This window comes from Mercenaria mercenaria, chromosome 5 (genome assembly GCF_021730395.1).
Source record: "Mercenaria mercenaria strain notata chromosome 5, MADL_Memer_1, whole genome shotgun sequence".
NCBI classification, from domain to species: Eukaryota; Metazoa; Mollusca; class Bivalvia; order Venerida; family Veneridae; genus Mercenaria; species Mercenaria mercenaria.
Genome location: NC_069365.1, coordinates 65,238,531 through 65,261,277, shown reverse-complemented (window position 1 = coordinate 65,261,277; position 22,747 = coordinate 65,238,531). Strand labels below are relative to the sequence as shown.

At 35.2% G+C, this 22,747-nt stretch overlaps 2 protein-coding genes across 2 annotated transcripts in view; one reads left to right on the top strand and one right to left on the bottom strand.

The window, feature by feature from the left end:
* LOC123557440 (transcription initiation factor TFIID subunit 7-like) overlaps positions 1 to 16,651 on the bottom strand; it is a 42,482-nt gene extending 25,831 nt beyond the window's left edge. Inside the window, exons 1-6 of the mRNA XM_045348893.2 lie at positions 16,519 to 16,651; positions 11,629 to 11,760; positions 7,423 to 7,503; positions 6,305 to 6,410; positions 4,502 to 4,560; positions 2,895 to 3,084 (exon numbers count right to left, since the gene is read on the bottom strand). Of these exons, the coding sequence (XP_045204828.1) occupies positions 2,895 to 3,084; positions 4,502 to 4,560; positions 6,305 to 6,410; positions 7,423 to 7,503; positions 11,629 to 11,760; positions 16,519 to 16,605 (655 nt within the window). The 5' untranslated portion in view covers positions 16,606 to 16,651. The remainder of the gene's footprint in view (positions 1 to 2,894; positions 3,085 to 4,501; positions 4,561 to 6,304; positions 6,411 to 7,422; positions 7,504 to 11,628; positions 11,761 to 16,518) is intronic.
* A 5,339-nt stretch (positions 16,652 to 21,990) lies between these two features.
* Positions 21,991 to 22,747, top strand: part of LOC123558471 (uncharacterized) — a 38,277-nt gene continuing 37,520 nt past the window's right edge. The window contains exon 1 of the mRNA XM_045350350.2: positions 21,991 to 22,316. The gene's annotated coding sequence lies outside the window, so the exon portion shown is untranslated. The remainder of the gene's footprint in view (positions 22,317 to 22,747) is intronic.

Sequence of the window (22,747 nt, the reverse complement as noted above, 5' to 3'; positions counted from 1 at the left end):
TTCAACAAAATGGCTCCAAAAACATGTGTTTTATCATCTGCTACATGTGCATGAAAACAGTGCTACGTGGTCTTTAGTAGCGGTCAAGAACCATCAGTTGTCGCATAACAAAAATGTTGGGGACGAATCTGCAGGCAGAATGACCAAACTATGTACAAATTGTTCATTACTTCTGCCTTTGAATAGAAGCATGTTTTCCTGCAAAACGTCAAACAAAGAAACATAGAACAATTTTGAGCTACTATCCTGTGTCTGCAAGCAACAAAAAATGCTGACACTAATGTTGATTGATCTAGTGATTATGTGGCTCACCTGAAAAGCCCCTAGACAACTCAAAATCTGATGTTGTCGACCGTTTTCAACCCACTGCCTCAGCATGTGAAACTGAAAGTTAGTTCCATGACAGCTCAAAAATCATTTGTTGTCTCTAAATTTGAAAATGTGCCCCAAAACCAAAGCACAGAGAGTTCAAATAACTCAGATAAAGCCATCCTCCGCTTAACACTGTGGGTTTTTTTTTAAATAAAAACATTAACTGTACAATGAAGTCCCAGCTATGTTAGTGTATAAACTATTGTTGGAGCAACATCACGAAGGTCATTTTATTTAGATTTATTTCAGGGCTCCGTTTTAAACTCTTAATAACAATGATAACAAGAGGACCATGATGGTCCTGAATCGCTCACCTCTTCCCACATGATCCAGTTTTGAGTATGACGTCGTTTTTTCTATTATTTGACATAGTGACCTAGTTTTTGAGCTCATGTGACCCAGTTTTGAACTTGACCTAGATATTATAAAGATAAAAATTCTGACCAATTTTCATGAAGATCCATTGAAAAATATGGTCTCTAGAGAGGTCACAAGGTTTTTCTATTATTTGACCTATTGACCTAGTTTTTTAAGGCACGTGACCCGGTTTCAAACTTGACCTAGATATCATCAAGGTGAACATTCTGACCAATTTTCATGAAGATCCATTCAAGGGTATGGCCTCTAGAGAGGTCACAAGGTTTTTCTATTTCAAGACCTACTGACCTAGTTTTTGATCGCAGTTGACCCAGTTTCAAACTTGACCTAGATATCATCAAGATAAACATTCAGACCAACTTTCATACAGATCCCATGAAAAATATGGCCTTTAGAGAGGTCACAACGTTTTTTCATTATTTGACCTACTGACCTACTTTTTGAAGGCACGTGACCCACTTTCGAACTTGACTTAGATATCATCAAGGTGAACATTCTGACCGATTTCTATGAATATCCATTCACAAGTATGGCCTCTAGAGAGGTCACAAGGTTTTTCTATTTTTAGACCTACTGACCTAGTTTTTGACCGCACATGACCCTGTTTCGAATTTGACCTAGATATCATCAAGATGAACATTCAGACCAACTTTCATGAAGATCCATTTAAAAATATGGCCTTTAGAAAGGTCACAAGGTTTTTCTATTATTTGACCTACTGACCTAGTTTTTGACGGCACGTGACCCACTTTCAAATTTGACCTAGATATCATCAAGATGAACATTCAGACCAACTTTCATACAGATCCCATGGAAAATATGGCCTCTAGTTAGGTCACAAGGTTTCTCTATTATTTGACCTACTGACCTAGTTTTTGATGGCACGTGACCCACTTTCGAACTTGACTTAGATATCATCAAATTGAACATTCTGACAAATTTTCATGAAGATTTCATGAAATATATGGCCTCTAGAGAGGTCACAAGATTTTTCTATTTTTAGACCTACTGACCTAGTTTTTAACCGCACGTGACCCAGTTTCGAACTTGACCTAGATATCATCAAGATGACCATTCAGACCAACTTTCACACAGATCCCATGAAAAATATGGCCTTTAGAGAGGTCACAAGGTTTTTCTATTATTTGACCTACTGACCTAGTTTTTGATGGCACGTGACCCAGTTTCGAACTTGACCTAGATATCATCAAGGTGAACATTCTGACCAATTTTCATGAAGATCTTGTGAAATATATGGCCTCTAGAAAGGTCACAAGGATTTTCTATTTTTAGACCTACTGACCTAGTTTTTGATGGCACGTGACCCAGTTTCGAACTTGACCTAGATATCATCAAGATGACCATTCAGACCAACTTTCATATAGATCCCATGAAAAATATGGTCTCTAGAGAGGTCACAAGGTTTTTCTATTATTTGACCTACTGACCTAGTTTTTGAAGGCACGTGACCCAGTTTCGAACTTGACCTAGATATCATCAAGGTGAACGTTCTGACCAACTTTCATGAAGATCTTGTGAAATATATGGCCTCTAGAGAGGTCACAAGGTTTTTCTATTTTTAGACCTACTGACCTAGTTTTTGACCGCACGTGACCCAGTTTCGAACTTGACCTAGATATCATCAAGATGAACATTCTGACCAATTTTCATGAAGATCCATTGAAAATTATGGCCTCTAGAGAGGTCACAAGGTTTTTCTATTTTTAGACCTACTGACCTAGTTTTTGACGGCACGTGACCCAGTTTCGAACTTGACCTAGATATCATCAAGATGAACATTCTGACCAACTTTCATAAAGATCCCATGAAAAATGTGACCTCTAGAGTGGTCACAAGCAAAAGTTTACGGACGGACGCACGGACGACGGACACCGCGCGATCACAAAAGCTCACCTTGTCACTTTGTGACAGGTGAGCTAAAAACTGACCCCCAAAAACCAAAAATGAACAACAAAGCTAACATTAAGGGGTAATGATGACCCTCTATTACAATTTTTTTTGCGAAACAATGATGATGTGCTAAAACGCCTAAAGAAATGTGTAAAAGAAACTCTTATATGATGTAATTGTCATTTCAATCCGACAAAATTCCACATAATTGCTGCTAAACCTAGAACACTAACCTATATCAAGACTAGCAGCTGTATCTGTCCGTTTAAAAGATCCGCCCTGTCCTGGTCCTCCAGTTCCCTCAACTTTCTCTGTGGCCCCTTTATCATCCTCTGTGATCAGCTCCCATTTGACACTGATTGCCTCCGCATCCGCACGGAATAATCTCTTCACTTCCTTCTCAATATCTGGTTGATCCATGTACTGGAAACATTCATACAGCTTTATAAAATTCCAAGAAGCATACCCATTTTTTCAATGAATTAAAAATTAATTCAACAGGATTTCCTTTTACCTATCTTAAGCATTTTCATGAAGAGCTATAAAGTTGAAGAGTTAAAAAGTTGTTCCAAAGAAAAGATTTTCTCTACTTAAAGCTTTGATGAACTTTATGTGCAATGGATTTGAATATTTGAATAAACTTTAGGGAGGTCCATGCAAGGATTTTAAACACCAAGTTTGCTAAAGGTCAATCTGATACTAGCGGAAATACATATAATAGCTCGTGCATAGGAACTGTACTAAGCTCAAAGTGTAGGTGCGAAGTAAGCAAAGCTGTCACATATATCAGAGATAAGTGGCAGCAGGTATTTAGGTACTTCATCTTTTTCAATTTTTACAGCCTAACTTAGTCAGTTAAAATTCGAGTTTTCAATGATTTCTATCTAGGAGTAATTTGTTCTCTAGCTTCACTGAGAGAAAGTTATCACACATGATTCACAGAATGTCTCTAAGACAAAGGCCTCTGTGATAAAATACTTTTCATATCTAGACAGGAAAGCAGGCCTACAGCTGGCTGGGTAACATCATACACACATATCAAGCAATGTTAACTGACTAGCTATGAGAGGCATGTTACAAGCCTTGCAACTTGTAGGAAACTGAACTATTTGTAAATATCTGACCAGTAATGTCAGGTACTCTTGCATGCCTGTGGAAAGATAAGCCATGGCATTGTCATACAGCAGCATTAAGCCAATGCACCCCAGTCTTTGGACGGGTCTCTGTGTACTGGCACACCACAGCTGGGAGAACAGTTTTGGTGTAAAATGAGCCTGTGACAGTCTTTTTCTCTGGGACGGGAACTTGAGCTATCATACCTCTGGCATAAAAAAACAAGATGGTCATAGTGGGACTTAGTGGCCTTAAGCCACTCATCTTACCTTGACAATTTGACCAGTCTAATGAATATCTAGATCTGTGTTATAAAAAAATACTAGGTCAAGTGCCCCTACCTGAACAAATTTTAGAGAGGACATTACAAGGATGCTACAGACAAAGTTTAATGAAGCTCCACTGAGCAGTCCAAGAAATAAAGACGTCTAAGATACTTCTATTTTGGCACTTATGTCCCCTTTATAACAATGCTACAGACTAATTTTGATGAAGATTCATTATGAAAGTTATTTTAAAGGCATTTCTATTTTCAGCTTGAGTGGCCCCAAAAAGGGGCTTTGTGCCCCCATTTGAACAAAATGAAGACAGGACCTCATAATGATGCTATATACAGTTTGATAAAGATCTATCATATCTTTCTATAACCTAGGCCACAACATACCAGCATACTGAGCCAGGTAAGCAGACTGCTATCATACAAACATAAATGTATCACAAAACTTACCTTTTTCTTTAATGTTTTTCTAAATCTCTTCTTTTTCACATTCTTTAATGGTGGGGTTACTGAAATACAAAGCAAATTTAAATAGTGAAAATCTCTTCCAATCTTGAGCTACTGGATTACTTCCAGACAAGTTTGCACCTCAAGAAGTAGATGCATAGTTAACACTGGACACTAAAGATGATTTCCCAAACCAGTAAGATTTTTTGGTTCTACTGCCTTGGTGAAAAGAAAAACAATGACAAGCTTGTTTCTAATGTATCAATCCATCTCCAATGGTAATGCAAGTGGAAGTGGAACAACCAGAGCCATTTAAACATCTGATCATCAATGAAATGAAGCCAGAATGCAATATAAAGAGCCATTTAAACATCTGATTATCAATGAAATGAAGGCGGAATGCAATAAGAGCCATTTAAACATCTGATTATCAATGAAATGAAGCCAGAATGCAATACAAAGAGCCATTTAAACATCTGATTATCAATCATGTCAATGAAAGGACGGCAGAATGCAATACGAGCCATTTGAACGTCTGATTATCATTGAATTGAAGGCAGAATGCAATAATGCAATAAATAATAGTGTTATGCTTTACATTATTACATACATATTTTCAATCCCCATGTACTTACAGTATGACAAGAAACACAGTTTTCCATACCAACATTTTAAGTTCCCTAATATATGTGTGACATTGATTTTGACATTATTTTTATGTATGTTGTTATGTTAAAAAGTTCATCAGCAACATTTTCAACTTTACCGAGGGTAAAGACAGAAAGTAACTTCCATGGTTCCAGATAAGGTAGAAACTTGTCATGGTTTCAGATAAAAAGATCAAAACTTGCTTCTATGCTTCCAGACAGAAACTCACTTCCATCCTTCCAGATAAAGATAGAAACTTACTTCAATGGTTCCAGATATAAAGATAGGAACTAACTTCAATGGTTCCAGATATAAAGATAGAAACTTACTTCAATGGTTCCAGATATAAAGAAAGGAACTAACTTCAATGGTTCCAGATATAAAGATAGGAACTAACTTCAATGGTTCCAGATATAAAGATAGAAACTTACTTCAATGGTTCCAGATATAAAGAAAGGAACTAACTTCAATGGTTCCAGATATAAAGATAGAAACTTACTTCAATGGTTCCAGACATAAAGATAGAAACTTACTTCAATCGTTCCAGATATAAAGATAGAAACTAACTTCAATGGTTCCAGATATAAAGATAGAAACTTACTTTAATGGTTCCATATATAAAGAAAGGAACTAACTTCAATGGTTCCAGATATAAAGATAGGAACTAACTTCAATGGTTCCAGATATAAAGATAGGAACTAACTTCAATGGTTCAATGGTTCCAGATATAAAGATAGGAACTAACTTCAATGGTTCAATGGTTCCAGATATAAAGATAGAAACTTACTTCAATGGTTCCAGATATAAAGATAGGAACTAACTTCAATGGTTCCAGATATAAAGATAGAAACTAACTTCAATGGTTCCAGATATAAAGATAGGAACTAACTTCAATGGTTCCAGATATAAAGATAGAAACTTACTTCAATGGTTCCAGATATAAAGAAAGAAACTTACTTCAATGGTTCCAGATAAAAAGATAGAAACTTACTTTAATGGTTCCAGATATAAAGATAGGAACTAACTTCAATGGTTCCAGATATAAAGATAGAAACTTACTTCTGACAATGGTTCCTGAAAAATTGTAGAAACTTACTTCCATAGTTCCAACAAAAGTAGAAACTTACTTCCATGGTTCTAACAAAAGTAGAAACTTACTTCCATGGTTCCAGATGAATTTCTTATCTTTATCTCCTTTCTTTTTATTAGCTGGTGTTTCATTCTCATCATGGGCAATGTCTTCTTCCGTTGTAGGAACCAACATCTACAAATATAATCTCATCATGCTAAACTCTGGTGATACTTTCTCTCTAGTTTTGCTTATTCTGATGAAAACTATAAACATAGAAGACATCTAAATTGCAAAATGAATGTGCAGTAAAAATGCAGTGTGGTCATGTTATCAAACAGTGGAATAGTGGCTGAACAATGTAAATTCACAGGCAATGATGTAAAATGACAACAAGGGCAAAAAGGAGCATGGCATACAGGTGCCAATGTGCTTGACATTTGACAAAAGACAAGACAGTGTTATAGTTCTTTACCTATCATACCTAAAGATGATTAACAAGAGAGATATGTACTCCCACTTCCCCACCCAACAACTGCAAGAATTTAGGTTGGTCTCTGTATCACTGCTTTAAGTAGTACAGTAGTGAACCAAATCGGCAAGTTCATTGCTACCAGGAGATCGCTTAGTTAAACCTAATGTGTAGGCATGTAGTTTGGGTCATCACCCAGGCCTTTCTTCCATCATTTTGAGAAATGCCACAAACATCAGTGGATATGCGAAAACGCTCTCAGAAATTGTCTTAACTGGGAAACATTGAAAATTACTACATGTATAATGTATATAAAGGTGTTTTTTGTGTGTAATATTTCCAGATGTGGGGTTGCATTTTAATAATTGTTCAACAGTGTTTTATAACTACTGTTTACATAATCAAATGAGAAAGTAGCAAAACTGTTGTAAAATAGCAAGAACACTGAAGGTTAACAATCAGTTGGGAATTTTAAGTTCAGAACTGTGAAAAAAAACATACTTTATAGGGGAAATAGGGGAAAAAAAGCTCTGACGTCAGCTGAAAAAATTTGGTTTTAATATGCTCTTTACTCCATTTTGTATACATCTTAGCAACTTTCTAGCTACGTTTTTACATCTTCTATTTTTCATATCTAAGAACACCAGCCTAAAATACCTGTATGAGCTAGCTCAGGTTACCACATACTACCATCACTTTTTAAAGGTTCATTTTATTTCTTAATAATATCCATACCTGGCATATATCTGCAGTTTTGTAGAATGTTTTCATGTCCACTGTCTTCTGTGATTCTATAATACATGGCAAGTCCACCATCTGCAAACAAAAGTGATGTAAATTTTTTTATACACAAACAAAATCCATCACCAGTGATCAGTTTTCATAGCGAGTATATCTACAATTAAATGTACTCATGTTCTAAGTGAAATTATTCACAAATTTTGACAAAACAAAAGCTACAGTCATGTAGCTTGCCCTGTGAGGTCATCTTAATAATAAGTTATGATGCAAAAGACATGTGTGAAGTTTGGAAGTATTTGTACATGTAGTGTTTGAGAAACCTGTTTACATAAAAAACTTTAACCTGAAATTTTAAGTTAGAAGGGGCATCATTCTGATAAAATGAAACCTATGGTTATTTAAACTTGTCCTGTGTGGTCAACTCAAGATGACAAGTATATCTGTGAAGTTTGAAAGCATTAGGTCACACAGTTTTAGAAAAACCTGTTTACATGCAAAACTTTTGTGCCAAAGACAAAAAATGCTCTCCTATTTGAAACTAGATGTATGTCCATAGCCATAGGCCACAGGTGCCCCCACTCCTGTCACTGTACATGGTTTTATTACTCTAGATGAAATACTTTTTAAGATGTTTGCAACACAAACTTTTAAGTGTATTTTTCACAAAGTAACGGACCATAACTCTGGCCTAGCTGAGAGAAATCCCAAAGAGAACACCAGATGTGCAACTTCACATGCTATAAACCATTCCCCTTATCTTTTATATCTCTAGGTCAAGTACATTTTGAGATACATGGGGCACAAACTTTTACTTTTTTTACTAAGTCAAGGGCTATAACTCTGGTCTTGCAAAGTGAAATAAAGAAGACTAGAATTGTGTCCATAGGACACAGATGCCCCCACATACTGTGCCATCCTCTAAATAGTAAAGATTTTATTAAGAAAGGACAATAAGTCTAGAAAAAACTAGAGCTATTTCTAAAGGTGATGAATGCACCCCCCACATGCACTGACACAGTACATTGCAATTTGACGCACACAAGATTGCATAATTATGTGGACTTTATGTATATAGACTGTATGTATACAGTATAGTAACAAAAACAAAGTGCCATAACTATGCAGAATATTTATCTAAAAGAATGTAACATGCACCATGCACAACTAGGGTTGGCACTGATCACTTGTGTGAAGTTTCATTAAGTTGTGTGCAAGGGTTTGAAAGATTAGGTGCGCACAAGGTTGCATATGCAGACTGTATGTACATAGTATATTAACAAGAAACAAAGTCCCAAAACTCTGCAATTTTTGTTGTTGAAAGAACGTGACATGCCCGATGCACAACTAATGTTGTTACTGATCACTTGTGTGAAGTTTCATTAAACTGTGTCAAGGGGATAAGGAGAGATTGTGTCTATGTATATAGTATAGTAAAAAAAAACAAAGTCCCGTAACTCTGCAAAAAAAAAATCTAAAAGAACCAAACATGCCCCATGCACAACTACTATTGTTACTGATCACTTGTGTGAAGTTTCATTAAATTGTGTCAAGGGGATCAGGAGAGATGGTGTGCAGAACATTGTGTCTATGTATATAGTATAGTAACAAAAAACAAAGTCCCATAACTCTGCAATTATTTTTTCGGAAAGAACCTAACATGCCCCATGCACAACTACTGTTGTTACTGATCACTTGTGTGAAGTTTTATTAAATTGTGTCAAGGGGATGAGGAGAGATGGTGCGCACAAAATTGTGTCTACGGACAGACAGACAACCTGAAACCAGTATACCCCTCCTTACAACTTTGTTGTCGGGGGGTACAATAACCACAGAAACAAGAGCTGTCCGTAAGACAGCCAAGCTCGACTATTTGAAATATTGTCACAGAAGCAGGAAATCATTACCCAAAATGTTAAATATCAAAAGAGTTTTAAGTTCAAAAGGGGACATAATTTGACCAAAATGCATATCAGAGTAATGGGACTTGATGCTATCAACTAGTTTTATAACCCCGAAGAAACATGTTAAGTTTCAATTCAATATCTGCATTAGTTTTGGAAATAGTAACTTGCATGTAAACTTTAACCAGAATTTTCTAAGTCCAAAAGGGGGCATAATCTGCTCAAAATACATGTTAAGAGTTATGGAACTTGACCCAGTGAGGTTTGTAATTGACCTTGAAAAAGAATAAATAAGTTTCAAAGCTATATGCCTTTTGGTAATAGATGTATGTACTTGCACGCAAAACTTTAACCAGAATTTTCCAAGTCCAAAAGGGGGCTTAATTTGCCCAAAATACAAGTCAGAGTTATGGAACTTGATTCTATCAACTAGTTTTATAACCCCAAGGACACATGTGAAGTTTCAATTTAATATCTGAATTAGTTTTGGACATAGTAACTTGCATGTAAAACTTTAACCAGGGTTTTCTTAGTCCAAAAGGGGGCATAATTTGGCCAAAGTACATGTCAGAGTTATGGGACTTGACCCAGTGAGGTAGGTAATTGATCTAGAAAAAGAAAAAATAAGTTTCCAATCTATATGCCTTTTAGTAATAGCTGTATGTACTTGCACGCAAAACTTTAACCAGAATTTTCTAAGTCCAAAAGGGGGCTTAATTTGGCCAAAATGAAGGTCAGAGTTATGGGACTTGGTGCTATCAACTAGTTTTATAACCCCGAAGACACATGTGAAGTTTCAATTCAATATCTGCATTAGTTTTGGACATAGTAACTTGCATGTAAAACTTTAACCAGGATTTTCTAAGTCCAAAAGGGGGCATAATTTGGCCAAAATACATGTCAGAGTTATGGGACTTGACCCAGTGAGGTAGGTAATTGATCTAGAAAAAGAAAAAATAAGTTTCCAATCTATATGCCTTTTAGTAATAGCTGTATGTACTTGCACGCAAAACTTTAACCAGAATTTTCTAAGTCCAAAAGGGGGCATAATTTGGTCAAAATGAAGGTCAGAGTTATGGGGCTTGGTGCTATCAACTAGTTTTATAACCCCGAAGACACATGTGAAGTTTCAATTCAATATCTGCATTAGTTTTGGAGATAGTAACTTGCATGTAAAACTTTAACCAGAATTTTCTAAGTCCAAAAGGGGGCATAATTTGCTCAAAATACATGTTAGAGTTATGAAACTTGACCCAGTGAGGTTGGTAATTGACCTAGAAAAAGAATAAATAAGTTTCAAAGCTATATGCCTTTAAATGATAGCTGTATGTACTTGCATGCAAAAACTTAACCAAGGTGTGACGCCGACGCCAGGGTGAGTAGAATAGCTAGACTATTCTTCGAATAGTCGAGCTAAAAAGTCTATTATTTATGGTCGTCTTCACATGAAGGTCCTTCAGCTGTGAAACTTCCAAGCATATCCTTTCAATAGTGTTTTCGGAGTTGGACACATTACTCTATATTTTATACAGCAAACTATCAAAGGGCCATCATTGCAGTAGAAACAGAAAACATTCCTTTCTTTATGGTCATCTGTACATCAAGCTTGTTTATCTGTTAAAAGTTTGAAGTAAATTGGGCTTACAGTGTGGGAGAAGTTAGACACGCAAGATTTTTCTCTATATTCTATATAGCAAACTATTAACGGGCCATAACTGCAGTAAAAAATATTCACAAAAAAAAAAACTCCTGCTTTATGGTCATCTGCACATCAAAATTGTTCATCTGTGGAAGTTTGAAGCAAATCCAGTGTTGGAGGAGTTGGGCACAAAAGATTTCAGGACATACGGATGTACCTATGTACAGAAAACCGCAACGCTATATGGCCCCCGGCCCCCCACATAAATGTGTGAGGTCATAAAATCTCAGGTGCACAAATTCACATGCTGGATAATATTCCTATATAGTTTCATGACTCTAGGTGATATATTTTTAAGACATATGCAACACAAACTTTTAAGCACTTTATTCATTTTTTTCACTAAGTCAAGGACCGTAGCTCTAGTCTGGTTGAGTTAAATCCCAAACAGAACATTAGATGCAAACTTAACATGCTATATAACAATCCCCTAATGTTTTACAACTCTAAGTCAAATACTTCTTAAGGTATGAACAACACAAATTTGGACGGATGGATAGCGGACAAGGGCAACTCTAAATTTCATCTTGTCAGACTAAAAATAATGCTTGTGAACTTCAAAAAAGCAAATGTATATCCTACAAACAAGCACAGTGCTACCTTAGCTGGAATGTACTCATTTCCATATCTGATTGCTCCCCTTCTAAGGTCTGACTGTAGCTCTATACTGAGTCTGTCCTTGAGGTAAATACTTTCATTCTTCAGTTCTTGTCTCAGTGCATCCGCAGGACCCTGAAATAATCAAGAATAAATTTGTAAGTATAATCAATGATAATTGTATAAATGTCAAACTTCATATATTTACGATACACAGCAAATGGAAGCTTTAGGCTATATTTAAATTGTGACTTCCAGTTTCATACAGTAAATATTTTTCACATAGTAATCATTGGTACCAGATAGTTCAGCTTCTAGTGTTCACTGTGAATTGATTATTTACCATACAAAACTGAAAGCCACAGTTTATGCACTCGGAGGTAAATGGAGCAAAAGTTTTGACAACTGCAATTTCTTGCACATTCTGTTGACATCAGTGAAGATACAGCACTATCATAACATCATCATAATATATACTGCAATGATGGGCACCAGAAATATATGGGAAAGTTGCAAAAACAGTAAAACACATGATGATTTCCTAGGCAGATATAAGAAATATTTTGTCTTAAGCTAGTCAAAGATTTTTTTAACTAGCTCAGATAAGTTTTACCACTGTTGTATGATTAGTGTCTGCATTCGGATATACAATGATGATGAAAAAAAGATTACACACTGGGCCTAAATTAAAATTTTATTTGTTTGCCCCTTCCGCCCAACCCACCAGAATTGCGCCGGTCGAAAAAAATTTTGACCCAAATATATGATCATTTTTTAAAATTTCTGTTCATTAAATATTCTTTTAGTCAAGTATCTTCTTGTTGAATTTGCGGTCTGGTTCATGCTTCCAATTTCATTGAGAGCGTAGCTGATTGCTGATTATTTACTGTATCTCGCACTTGTTATGTAGATGTCGATAAAACCTGTGGAGACAGATTGATTCTTCCATTTTCCCGTCGTGTATTCAACTGGCACGTGGTGTTTATAATGCACTGACCTAGAACTCATGAATATTCCGTATGTTCCCGTTATTAATTTTTGGTGTCCGAACCTAAATAACAATAAACTGACTAGTCATTGAAAAACTAATAAAATGCATTTATTAATTAACATCGTAATTAGATCTAATACCGCATGTGCAGATCCATCTTGTTGTAGGATCGAGCCTTCTATGTTACCATATCAATTTGTTTTTTATATGTTAACTTAAACAAACGGGAAAATTGTCACGCTTATCATAATTATCATTCATTTTGTTGAAAAACTACTCCTTCTTCATGCATAACAGTAAGTTCCGCAAAACAGTTCTACGAAATGTTGACATTTTCGGACAATAATTTCATATACTTGTAATGGCCGTTTCGCATATGCGCCAAAACTAAAGGAATCTCCGGAAAAAGAAATAGAATGTATTGCAGCTAACGAGAGTTCCAAAAATGAAAAAGAAGCTCAAATGAAAAACATGCTCGAACTGAGAACAAATTCTCTGTATAGAGATCACTTTTCCCTAAAACTAGTTGAATTGTTCTTTGCTCATACAAATACAATGTAGGAAAACAATTGTAGAGAATCCCCGTGATTCGCATGTTTATAAATCACATGTACCCATTTCATTATCCAGTAGCGACGTAGTGCCTTTGTATGATTGAATACCATAGCAGTAACATATCATCGTCATCCATAGACACAGGAATTTTTATATATTTGTGAAAGCACTAGCCTATCCTGAAACGTTTTTATAAGAAAACATAAGTCGCTAGGAAACCCCGTAGCATAATGATCCCCAACAGTCCTCGTTTATAAAACAGCTAACTTACTGACTGAAGTTTTTACTCTTTTTCCATGTAAAGCTGTGGCACGAAATTGCTAGCCCAACATGTATTTAAACTGTTGCGCACGTGTTTTGTCTGTTTTTCTCCCAAATTGTTTGGTTAGATTGCCAAAATCAATCAGGATATGTTTCAGTGCAAAGTTAAACTCTAAAATTCGCGAACATCATTTTTTCTCAAATGTTTACATTAAAATAAACTATATTTCCAAGATTGATTGATTTGCAAGGTGAATTTACCTTCTGTTAGTTTCAAATCACATTTTGTTGCCAGATTAAAGCTAATGATAGGTAGCCCTGCAACTTTTTTACTTTAAATTGTTATTGACAAAGCCAGCTGTTTTACGATGTAGCAAAAAATTGTGACTTGCGAAATATTTGATATCATTACCGAAGCATTATCTGTCTTAAATTAATTTCTGTTATTCGTTTAGTATGTGGCCAAAATGATCACAATGAATTAATTTCGCATTTTAGCCATTGAACAAAAATGTAATAAAACATGTTTATTTAAACATGTTCTGCGTGATATCATTATTCTAAAAACTCGCGACTAATTAAGTAATTTTCGATAAATCATGTCCAAAGAAATGACAATGTCGGCGTCACACATGATACATGTATGTTTTAGAATAAAGATGCCCTTGACCCAACAGCGCATTTCTGTAGAAATTGTGATAGATCGATATAGGTCTTCTATACTGGTTTCCAGTACATTTTCATACACTGTCAGATCGGCAGATTTTCCAAATACATAATTATGTATTTGGCTGAAAGTGGGAGTAAGTTGTAAAGAGTCAGCCTTAACGAATGAAAACACGACATATACGCCATAATGCATTTCCAAATGGAACGGGAAGCAGACGTTTCTTCAATTATTATGGCAGGAAAACTGCATGTGCCTTCCACGATGCTCCTTTGGTATTGACTGCGTGTTAACAGCAAATTTAGTATTTGCGTAATATTTTCGTAAAATCGGGCCATCTTCAGCTTTGTTAAATTTTCATGGAATTGTAAACAAAATGTTCAACAACCAAATGAAAATGCATGCTTCAGAGCTTTTCAGATATTTTTCGTTCGAGTTCTTAGTACTTCATTGATGTGTTCAGCTTCCAAAACGAAAGGATGTTAATGTTTAAACAGCAACAAGCTAATAATGACAATTCTTTCACTTATTCAAGTTTGGAAAAAAAAAGAAATTAACTGACCGACCGACCCAGTCCTTGAAGTACTAAGGACTGGGTCGGAAATGGCAAACAAACATATTTTTAAGTGTGGCCCTGAGGCGAGCAGTAATAGTAAATGTAGTCCAACTTGTCATGTAATAAATTATCACTTTCATTTCATTTCAGTCTAATATTACGTCCAACTCAGTCACGTCTGAAAACAATTGTTCAGATATTCAAATTTTAACACAACTTTAACCTTCAGAATAGAAGAAATGAAATAAATATCTTAAGGACGTATGCTAGAATTTGGTGCGAAAATTTTCCCAATAACAGAATTTCTTCAAACTTTGGATAATGAAGGACAATCATCTAAGAAACAAAAAAATGCAATAAAAATCATAGGTCACCGGTATCGAAAAAGAGTTATCTGCCCTTGAAAACGGCATTTCCACCAAAAATGACGTTTTCAAGGGCAGATAACTCTTTTTCGAATCCGGTGACCTATGATTTTTATTGCATTTTTTTGTTTCTTAGATGATTGTCCTTCAATATCCAAAGTTTAAAGAAATTCTGTTATTGGGAAAATTTTCGCCCATCTCATATACAGGGAATTCTAGCGTACGCCTTTAATTTGCTGCAGGTAATTATATTAATCTTGTGAACAAAATCATTATTTAGCATGTTCTATGTAAAATATATAATTAAATTTTGAAAAACAGCTATTAAATATATGCATGAACATACAGCATTTAGCACTGGGTAGTCGTGCTTGATTTGTCTACCTAAATTTATCCCAGGTGTTCAAGAAAACATGAACTTGAAAATAAATATCCCAATATGTTTTGTTTTCAAATGTTGTCAGATAATGTTAGGTCTTTGTAAAAATAAAACTTATTTTGTGCTAATATAGAAATAGCCTTAGACGTTGTGTTCCCAATTAAACCCAAAGCATCTGTGGTGCGAATAACCTCGGCCAACTTCCTTTGCAGGGGCGGCGAAATCTAATTTTGACTAGTGTAGTGGCTGCGGTTCACTGACCTGTGACTGAATACTGATGTTCAGTAACCTATGACACCCGCCAACACTAGCCTAGATGTACGTTGGGATAGCTGCGAAAAGGGCATTCTGGTATGCCATATTCAGAGCTTAGAATAAGTTCAGTATTTCTACATCTTCGAACTACGTAGTTCAACCATCAGGAAAGCATTTCCAATAAGTAAGTAAACCATTACTTATTGGTATTTATTAGTGAGAAACACTATACTTGCTTGTCCGTTTTTGTCAAATGCTATTTTGTACTTGTCCGTATGATAGTTATATAGTAATTTCTGGTAAAATTTCTCTTGTCCGTACAAGCTTTGGGACAACCTGGGCAATATGGACAACTGAATTTGCCGCCCCTGCTTTGAGGTTAGGGAACCCATAATATTTCTATGTCACTGTAAGACACAATCAGATGCAGTAAACCCCGTGATGCTATCTATTTTTAGAAATACGATTGTATTCGGCAAACTAGGAAAGGCTCCGTATAACAAATAAATGGGTGGTTATTGCTATTTTTAGTCATTGCTGGAGATGTCCGGCCATTTTTTCCAACATTCCTGGCCCTGTGTTCACAAAACATTTTTCGGTCTCAGCTGAATTTGAGTTTGAAATTTTTATATCAGTTTTTCTAAAACTTCAAAGTAAAATTGCAACTGAGACTGACCATAAATAATGAAAAGACACTTGAAAATAGTTATTTACTTAAAACTTAGTTTTAAATATGCTATTTAGATATAAATGACAAATAAACTTTCGTTACCAAACTCAGCTGAGACTGAAAATGTTTGGTGAACACGGGGCCTGAAGTCTACGGAACGTGGGGACATTAAAATACATTAACAAAATAATTACAGGAGGAAGTCTCATAATGAACTGTTGCTCAAGGTCAAATAAAGGCTCTCCACCACCTTCTTTTTTCTTTTTTGGTCCGCCTGACATTTTTCAAATATTTTGTTTGATTTCCGTGGTGAACAAGCGGTGCGTCAAATATGCGATGCGTGATATTTTAATGTACCTAAAGGTCAGCTTTACACGGAAAGAGTTTTTCACAGTCGGAAAGAGCCTTCCATAATAAAATAACTTTTGATAGAGTACTCTATAGTTTATATGACATCAGTCTGTCAGTACAAGACATAATTGTTTGTCCTTTGGAATCCTGGAGTATATAATGATGTCGGTCTATATGGCGCACCTAATGCAAAAACTGGTTCGCAAACTACTATAAAAGCAATAAATTAAACAAAACTTACCTTCAATCAAACAGAAAACTTCATCTTTTGTCCATGTCCAATTCATTAGATGAGCAAACCATTGAAAATAATTTAAAGTCACTTTTTATTAACACATGTAAGTAGTGGTTGGGGTCCGGTTACTTAGACAGCCCGTACGTACTGTATACGGGTCATCAAGGGCAGAGATCCGATAATCAAAAATACGAAAACGGAGAATGGACTTTTTTAGAGAAGATACTATAAAACGCTATCAATAACAAGAGATGTTTAAAAAAATCAAGCAATAATTACTCTTTTTTTTCCTAAATAAGTTTTTTTTTTGTTCGGTGGATCCTTAGCCATACGCACTTCCAACATGCTCCTTAATTGCTAGACTTTATTCAATATAGGCTACTATATGTTTGACAGAATACCGCTATTTAAAGACGGTGCCGATTCGAGGCGTGAGGTGGGTTGGGAGGAGGGAATGTGCTTTGCACAATTCATTATCTTTCATGAACAAACTCTATCAATGCTGAGTCTGCCATTATTTTTTGATTGGTTCTACGCTTCCAGTGGTTCTTCCTATAGACTTTATTAAGGTACAAAAGTATACTGCACACCTGTATTTTTGCGGCAATTAATAATTTTCAGGGATGTTGTTATAAATCCTGAAATCAGTTTCTTTCGTTGAATAGGGAACAAATTTTGCTGTTTCAAAGCTTGCAAAATCTTCGTGATCACTGATCACGTCGAAAGAAAGTCAGAACTCCAAAGCAAAAAAAAAAAAAAAAAATGTGCAAATGCTTCACAATGTAACTTCAGTACCGCGAGGTTAGTGATACCGCGAGAATAGTTATGTCCAGTACTAAATAGATAATCAAGCAGCACTTCCTGGCTATCAAATAATGGCCGAAAGAAAAAATCCTGTTAAAGTGGCATTTTCATGTTTAATAGTGATGTCCAGTACTAAATAGATAATCAAGCAGCACTTCCTGGCTATCAAATAATGGCCGAAAGAAAAAATCCTGTTAAAGTGATATTTTCATGTATTATGTAAGCCAGCTCCTGTTTTCATTTCATTGTGGATCTATACTTGACATTTTGGCAGCATTTTCATGTAGATTTTATTTGCATTTATTGAAATGTAAACAAACCTTATTACTCATGTGTTCATACTCACATTTTAGCTGTCAGTTTTGAAGATATTCCATATAGTGTTGACCTGTCAGACAAAACATCTCTTTTAGATATAAATGACCCCTACTTTTCTTGGTGTTCTTTTGTGGTTTATAGGTCATTTAAGAACATATAATGCTAGTAATCCTTTTTTAAAATGGGTCTGGCTGTGCGTTACAGCTTTCAGAAGATTGTCAATTTTATATAGAACATATAGCAAATTTATTTACTACTGTATAGCCTTAAATATAATCGAATATGCAGGTACTACGTGTTCCAGTGCTGCTTACTGTCGCAAAAAACAACCTCAAAAATTTTGTGTAAGTGTGGTTTTACGCAGTACATACGCAGACACTTCGATTTTGGATTTTTTATTATGCCCCCGAAGATGGGCATATTAAAATCGCACAGTCCGTCCGTGCTTGCGTGCGTGCGTCTGTCCGTGTAAATTCTTGGCCGGACTGTATACATGCCATCTCTAAAGGGATTTTGAAATAACTTGGCATTAATGTTCACCATAATGAGACGCGGTGTCTTGCGCAAGACCCAGACCCCTAGCTCCAAGATCAAGGTCACACTTGGAGGTCAAAGGTTAACATGGTCTGTTTCGTGCCCGGTCCATAACTCTGCCATCCATGAAGGGATTTTAAAATAACTTGGCATAAATGTTTACTATAAAGAGACGACGTGTCAAGCGCCAGACTCAGACCGCTAGCTGTAAGGTCAAGGTCACACTTAGAGGTTAAAGGTTAACATTCTGTTCTGTTCTGTTCTGTTCTATATTCAGATGACGTGTAATGCTCCAGACCCAGACCCCTAGCTCCAAGGTCGAGATCACACTTAGAAGTCAAAAGTGTTTCTTGTCTAGTCCATAACTCTGTCATTTATCAAACAATTTGAAAATAATTTGACACAATTTTTAACCATATTGAGAAGGTGTGTCACGCTTATGATCCGGGTCGTTCGGGTCAAGGTCACGAAATGAATTGATATGTGATTTCTTGGCGCAGACAACTGTAACATTCTTGGGCACGCTACGGGGGCATTTGTCACCAATAGCTAGTGACAGTTCTTGTTTCTATTTTTTTTAACTAATATGTACAAAATCATTTGTCATTTGTTTTTTGAAGAAGTTCACTTCTTGGATGAATGTTTTTGTTTTTTTCCGAGTCCCTTTAACTGTGATGGCCTCTGAGTGCAATTAAACTGAACCATTTGATCAATTGAAAGAAACATGTTCTGGCAGCGAAGCTTCTGAAATGATTTTGTATTTTGTGAACGTACATGAAATGTATCATACGAGAAAGTTGTATAAATGTTTACATATATCATAATATATATTATATATTATACCAGATTTTATATAGCGCCCTTTTCATGATAAAAACGTTCAAAGGCGCTTTACATATAGCAAACGCAGCCACACAGGGCACGAAATTCATCCTCTACTAGCACAGACACAGAGCGATCTGACCAGAGGGACAGAGTGAGATTAAAAGCCCCCAGAACAGACAGAGAGAACAGAGAGAGATACAGGCTTGTCCGGCTAACTTAGCCTAACTCTTTGCGAATAGACAGTCTGGTTCTTTAACGTGCCCTTAATTAAGATATGGTGGTCCCTAAATGCATTAAAATTCAAAAAGAAAAAAGAAAAGAAATGTCCACCTAACGATGTTACAACAAACTTGTGAGAGGACCATACAAGGAATCTACTTGCAATCAAGACCAGAAATTTCAGAGAAGAATATTTTTTAAGTAAATATGTTGACGCCGTGTGACAAGGGACACGTAGGCCTACGTCCACAGGACGGTCACAACTGAACTGGACACAAACTAAAATCGGTTGAAGTTGTTAAATTAATAAAGTTATGTGCAGCATGTTTTGATTTCATTGTTTACTTAAAGTACTTTGAGCAGTTTTTAAGATATTGACGAAAAAGGTATTACGCTACGTGCATATACAGTTCCATGTTGCTTGGTATAAATGTATGCTTTCAAACTACGCTTAGTTATCCATTTTTATCTCATTTTTTTTTCTGGTGATGGAGATAAGTAACTGCTAAAATCTAAACAAAATACGAAGAAAATTTTTACGTTTTAATATAATATGATTTTAACCTTTACATACAGCTCCAGAGTTTATTGACATACGCAACATCTCTCCAGACTCATTACATTCTTTTTACATACGAGTATGCGTAAATGTTAATTTGCAAATTTTTATCGCATACACAGTTAGAAGACTAAAGCCGAGATTTTGTTAAGCTTTAACGTATGTATTTATCAATTTCAGCTTTTGCAAAAATGTGCACAGTGATAAAACTGTGAAATTTCTGTGTACGTACGCAGAAAAATATCCACGTGAAACCTAATGGTTTGCGTATGTAATTGTACGTACACAAATACATTCCACATTTCTGTTAAGGTCCTGTGTCAAAAAGAAAAAAAACCCGCAAAATTATTGGGTTCTGCTTATGTATTCAGATCTGATCCACACGTACGTACGCTAAATCTTTGTTGCGATTGAATATCGTGGATACGCAAAAATCAAATTTCGGAGGTTTTGTGACCGTACGCATAAACTCAAAAATTGGATACAGAAAACTCACTCGAAATGGCAAGTAAGTGCTGTATGGTCAGGTTTAGATTCTGCATTCATGCCGTTGAGAAAGGGAACCAGGAATTAATCATTGTGCTAAACCTTTTATTTTAACGATTTTTGGAAATTTTCATTAAGAGGCAATACTCATCGTTGGTGGAAAGGACTGGGGATGATAGTGGAGGTCTGACTGCATTCAAATTGAAAGGATCTTTTTAACATATATCGTTTAGTAATTAAAAAAATCCTATATCATTTTTACGGTGGCACAGAATAACCACGAGTTTAAGGGAATTATACAATACAATGCAATGCAATGCAATGCAATGCAATGCAATACAATACAATACAATACAATACAAATTCTATTTACTGTCGGTTTTGCATAACAAATCAACATTAGCTGTGAATAGCTATTGACCGACGCGAACCGTAAAGAAAATAAAAAGAGAAAATATTTTTTCAAATGTCAAAGATTTTAATGGATTTAATATTTTGGTATTTTTTATAGCCATAAATCATTCTGTATACAAAATCTTACAAGAAATTGTATAGCAAACATAGCTGTAGTTTGATTATGATAAAACAACAGTAATTATGAACTTTGAAAAGATTTTGCATTTGCGCAATTTCAATGTAATTATGACAAACGCGTATGTGTCATGAAGTTATTGTTAACAAGTATTGAAGATGTGCCACGAGCTATATGCTGTCAACTTGCTTGAAGCAGATATTTTATCAACTAACTGATCCATTTTTTATCTTGTAATACTAAAATGCATATACATTCTTTCTGTAACAAACTTGACCATCCAAATACTTTTGATTATTTCATTTGGACGAGTACCTTACTGACGGAAGAAAGTTAACAGTGGTACATTCTTTTTTTCTACGATTACAATATTATAAACCTTATTTTTAAATTTTTGTTGTTTTGTTGTGAAACCATTTTTTCCCGTAACCTGCATAAGTCCATACTTTTTAGAAATACATGTATACTTTTGGACTGAAAACACAACTGCAGTAAATGTTATAATGTATATGAAATTCGTAAAAAGATAGAAATACAAAACATTAGCAATGCTGCATAATTAATAGCTTCTTCCAAGGGAAGTAAATGGTTGTGCCCCAAGCTTGAAGTTGCACAATATATTTAATATTTGATTACTTCCCTTTCATACGCCTGTCAATTGATTACAGGTAACCATGACAATCAATATCAACAATACATTAAGACTGAAATATTATGTCACTTTTATTTATATTTTCTAGTAAAATATTTCTAAATGGAATAGGTCTTAAAACTTTATAGATATTAAACATTTTATTTTTAGTATTTCTCAATTAGTCAAAGATCGATGATTATTGAATGCCCGGTAACATGTCATTGCACACTGTATATGCGTTATTGGCCTTGCTCGATGATCCTTGACAATATGCCAATGTGTATTAATCCAGTCTAATGTTTAAATACAATAGTCAAAAAGGAGATATATTCTATTCTCGTTCTAACACGTTTATTTCTGAAAATATTTCAAATTATTGTACTGTGTAAATGTTTATTTTTATACCGTGGAATATATGTGACTTTTATATAGCGCTGCCATTAAAAGCTGTATAGGAGACAATTTGTATCTTTGGCAGACTGGACTTAAAGAAAGGTAACGTACAGTTCAATATTATTTCTAAATAATTGATTTAATTTTGAAATAAAATTAAAATGGCGAAAATAAATGATTAATCAGTATAGTATGAAAGCAATACTGTCATTTATATGAAATTAAAGTGTTTTAAAAAATTAAAAATGTTCCGTGTAAGTTTTTAAAAGCGGTTAAAAACTTGATATATTTATTTTATACGGATTTTGTGATTGCGTTTTTAGTATGCCTACAGTCAAACTGTGTTGAAGACCACCTGCTATTAAAGACCACCTTAAAAAATCTCTCCTAAAGTTGGTATTTATAGGAAGGTTTGATTGTAATATATTTGTATGTAGTTTTCCAGCTTATAAGTAAATTTTGCCATTTAGAATCTAGATATCTTGTCATTGAATCGCATTGATCTTTACTTCCCAGTGCATGACCCTGGTCGA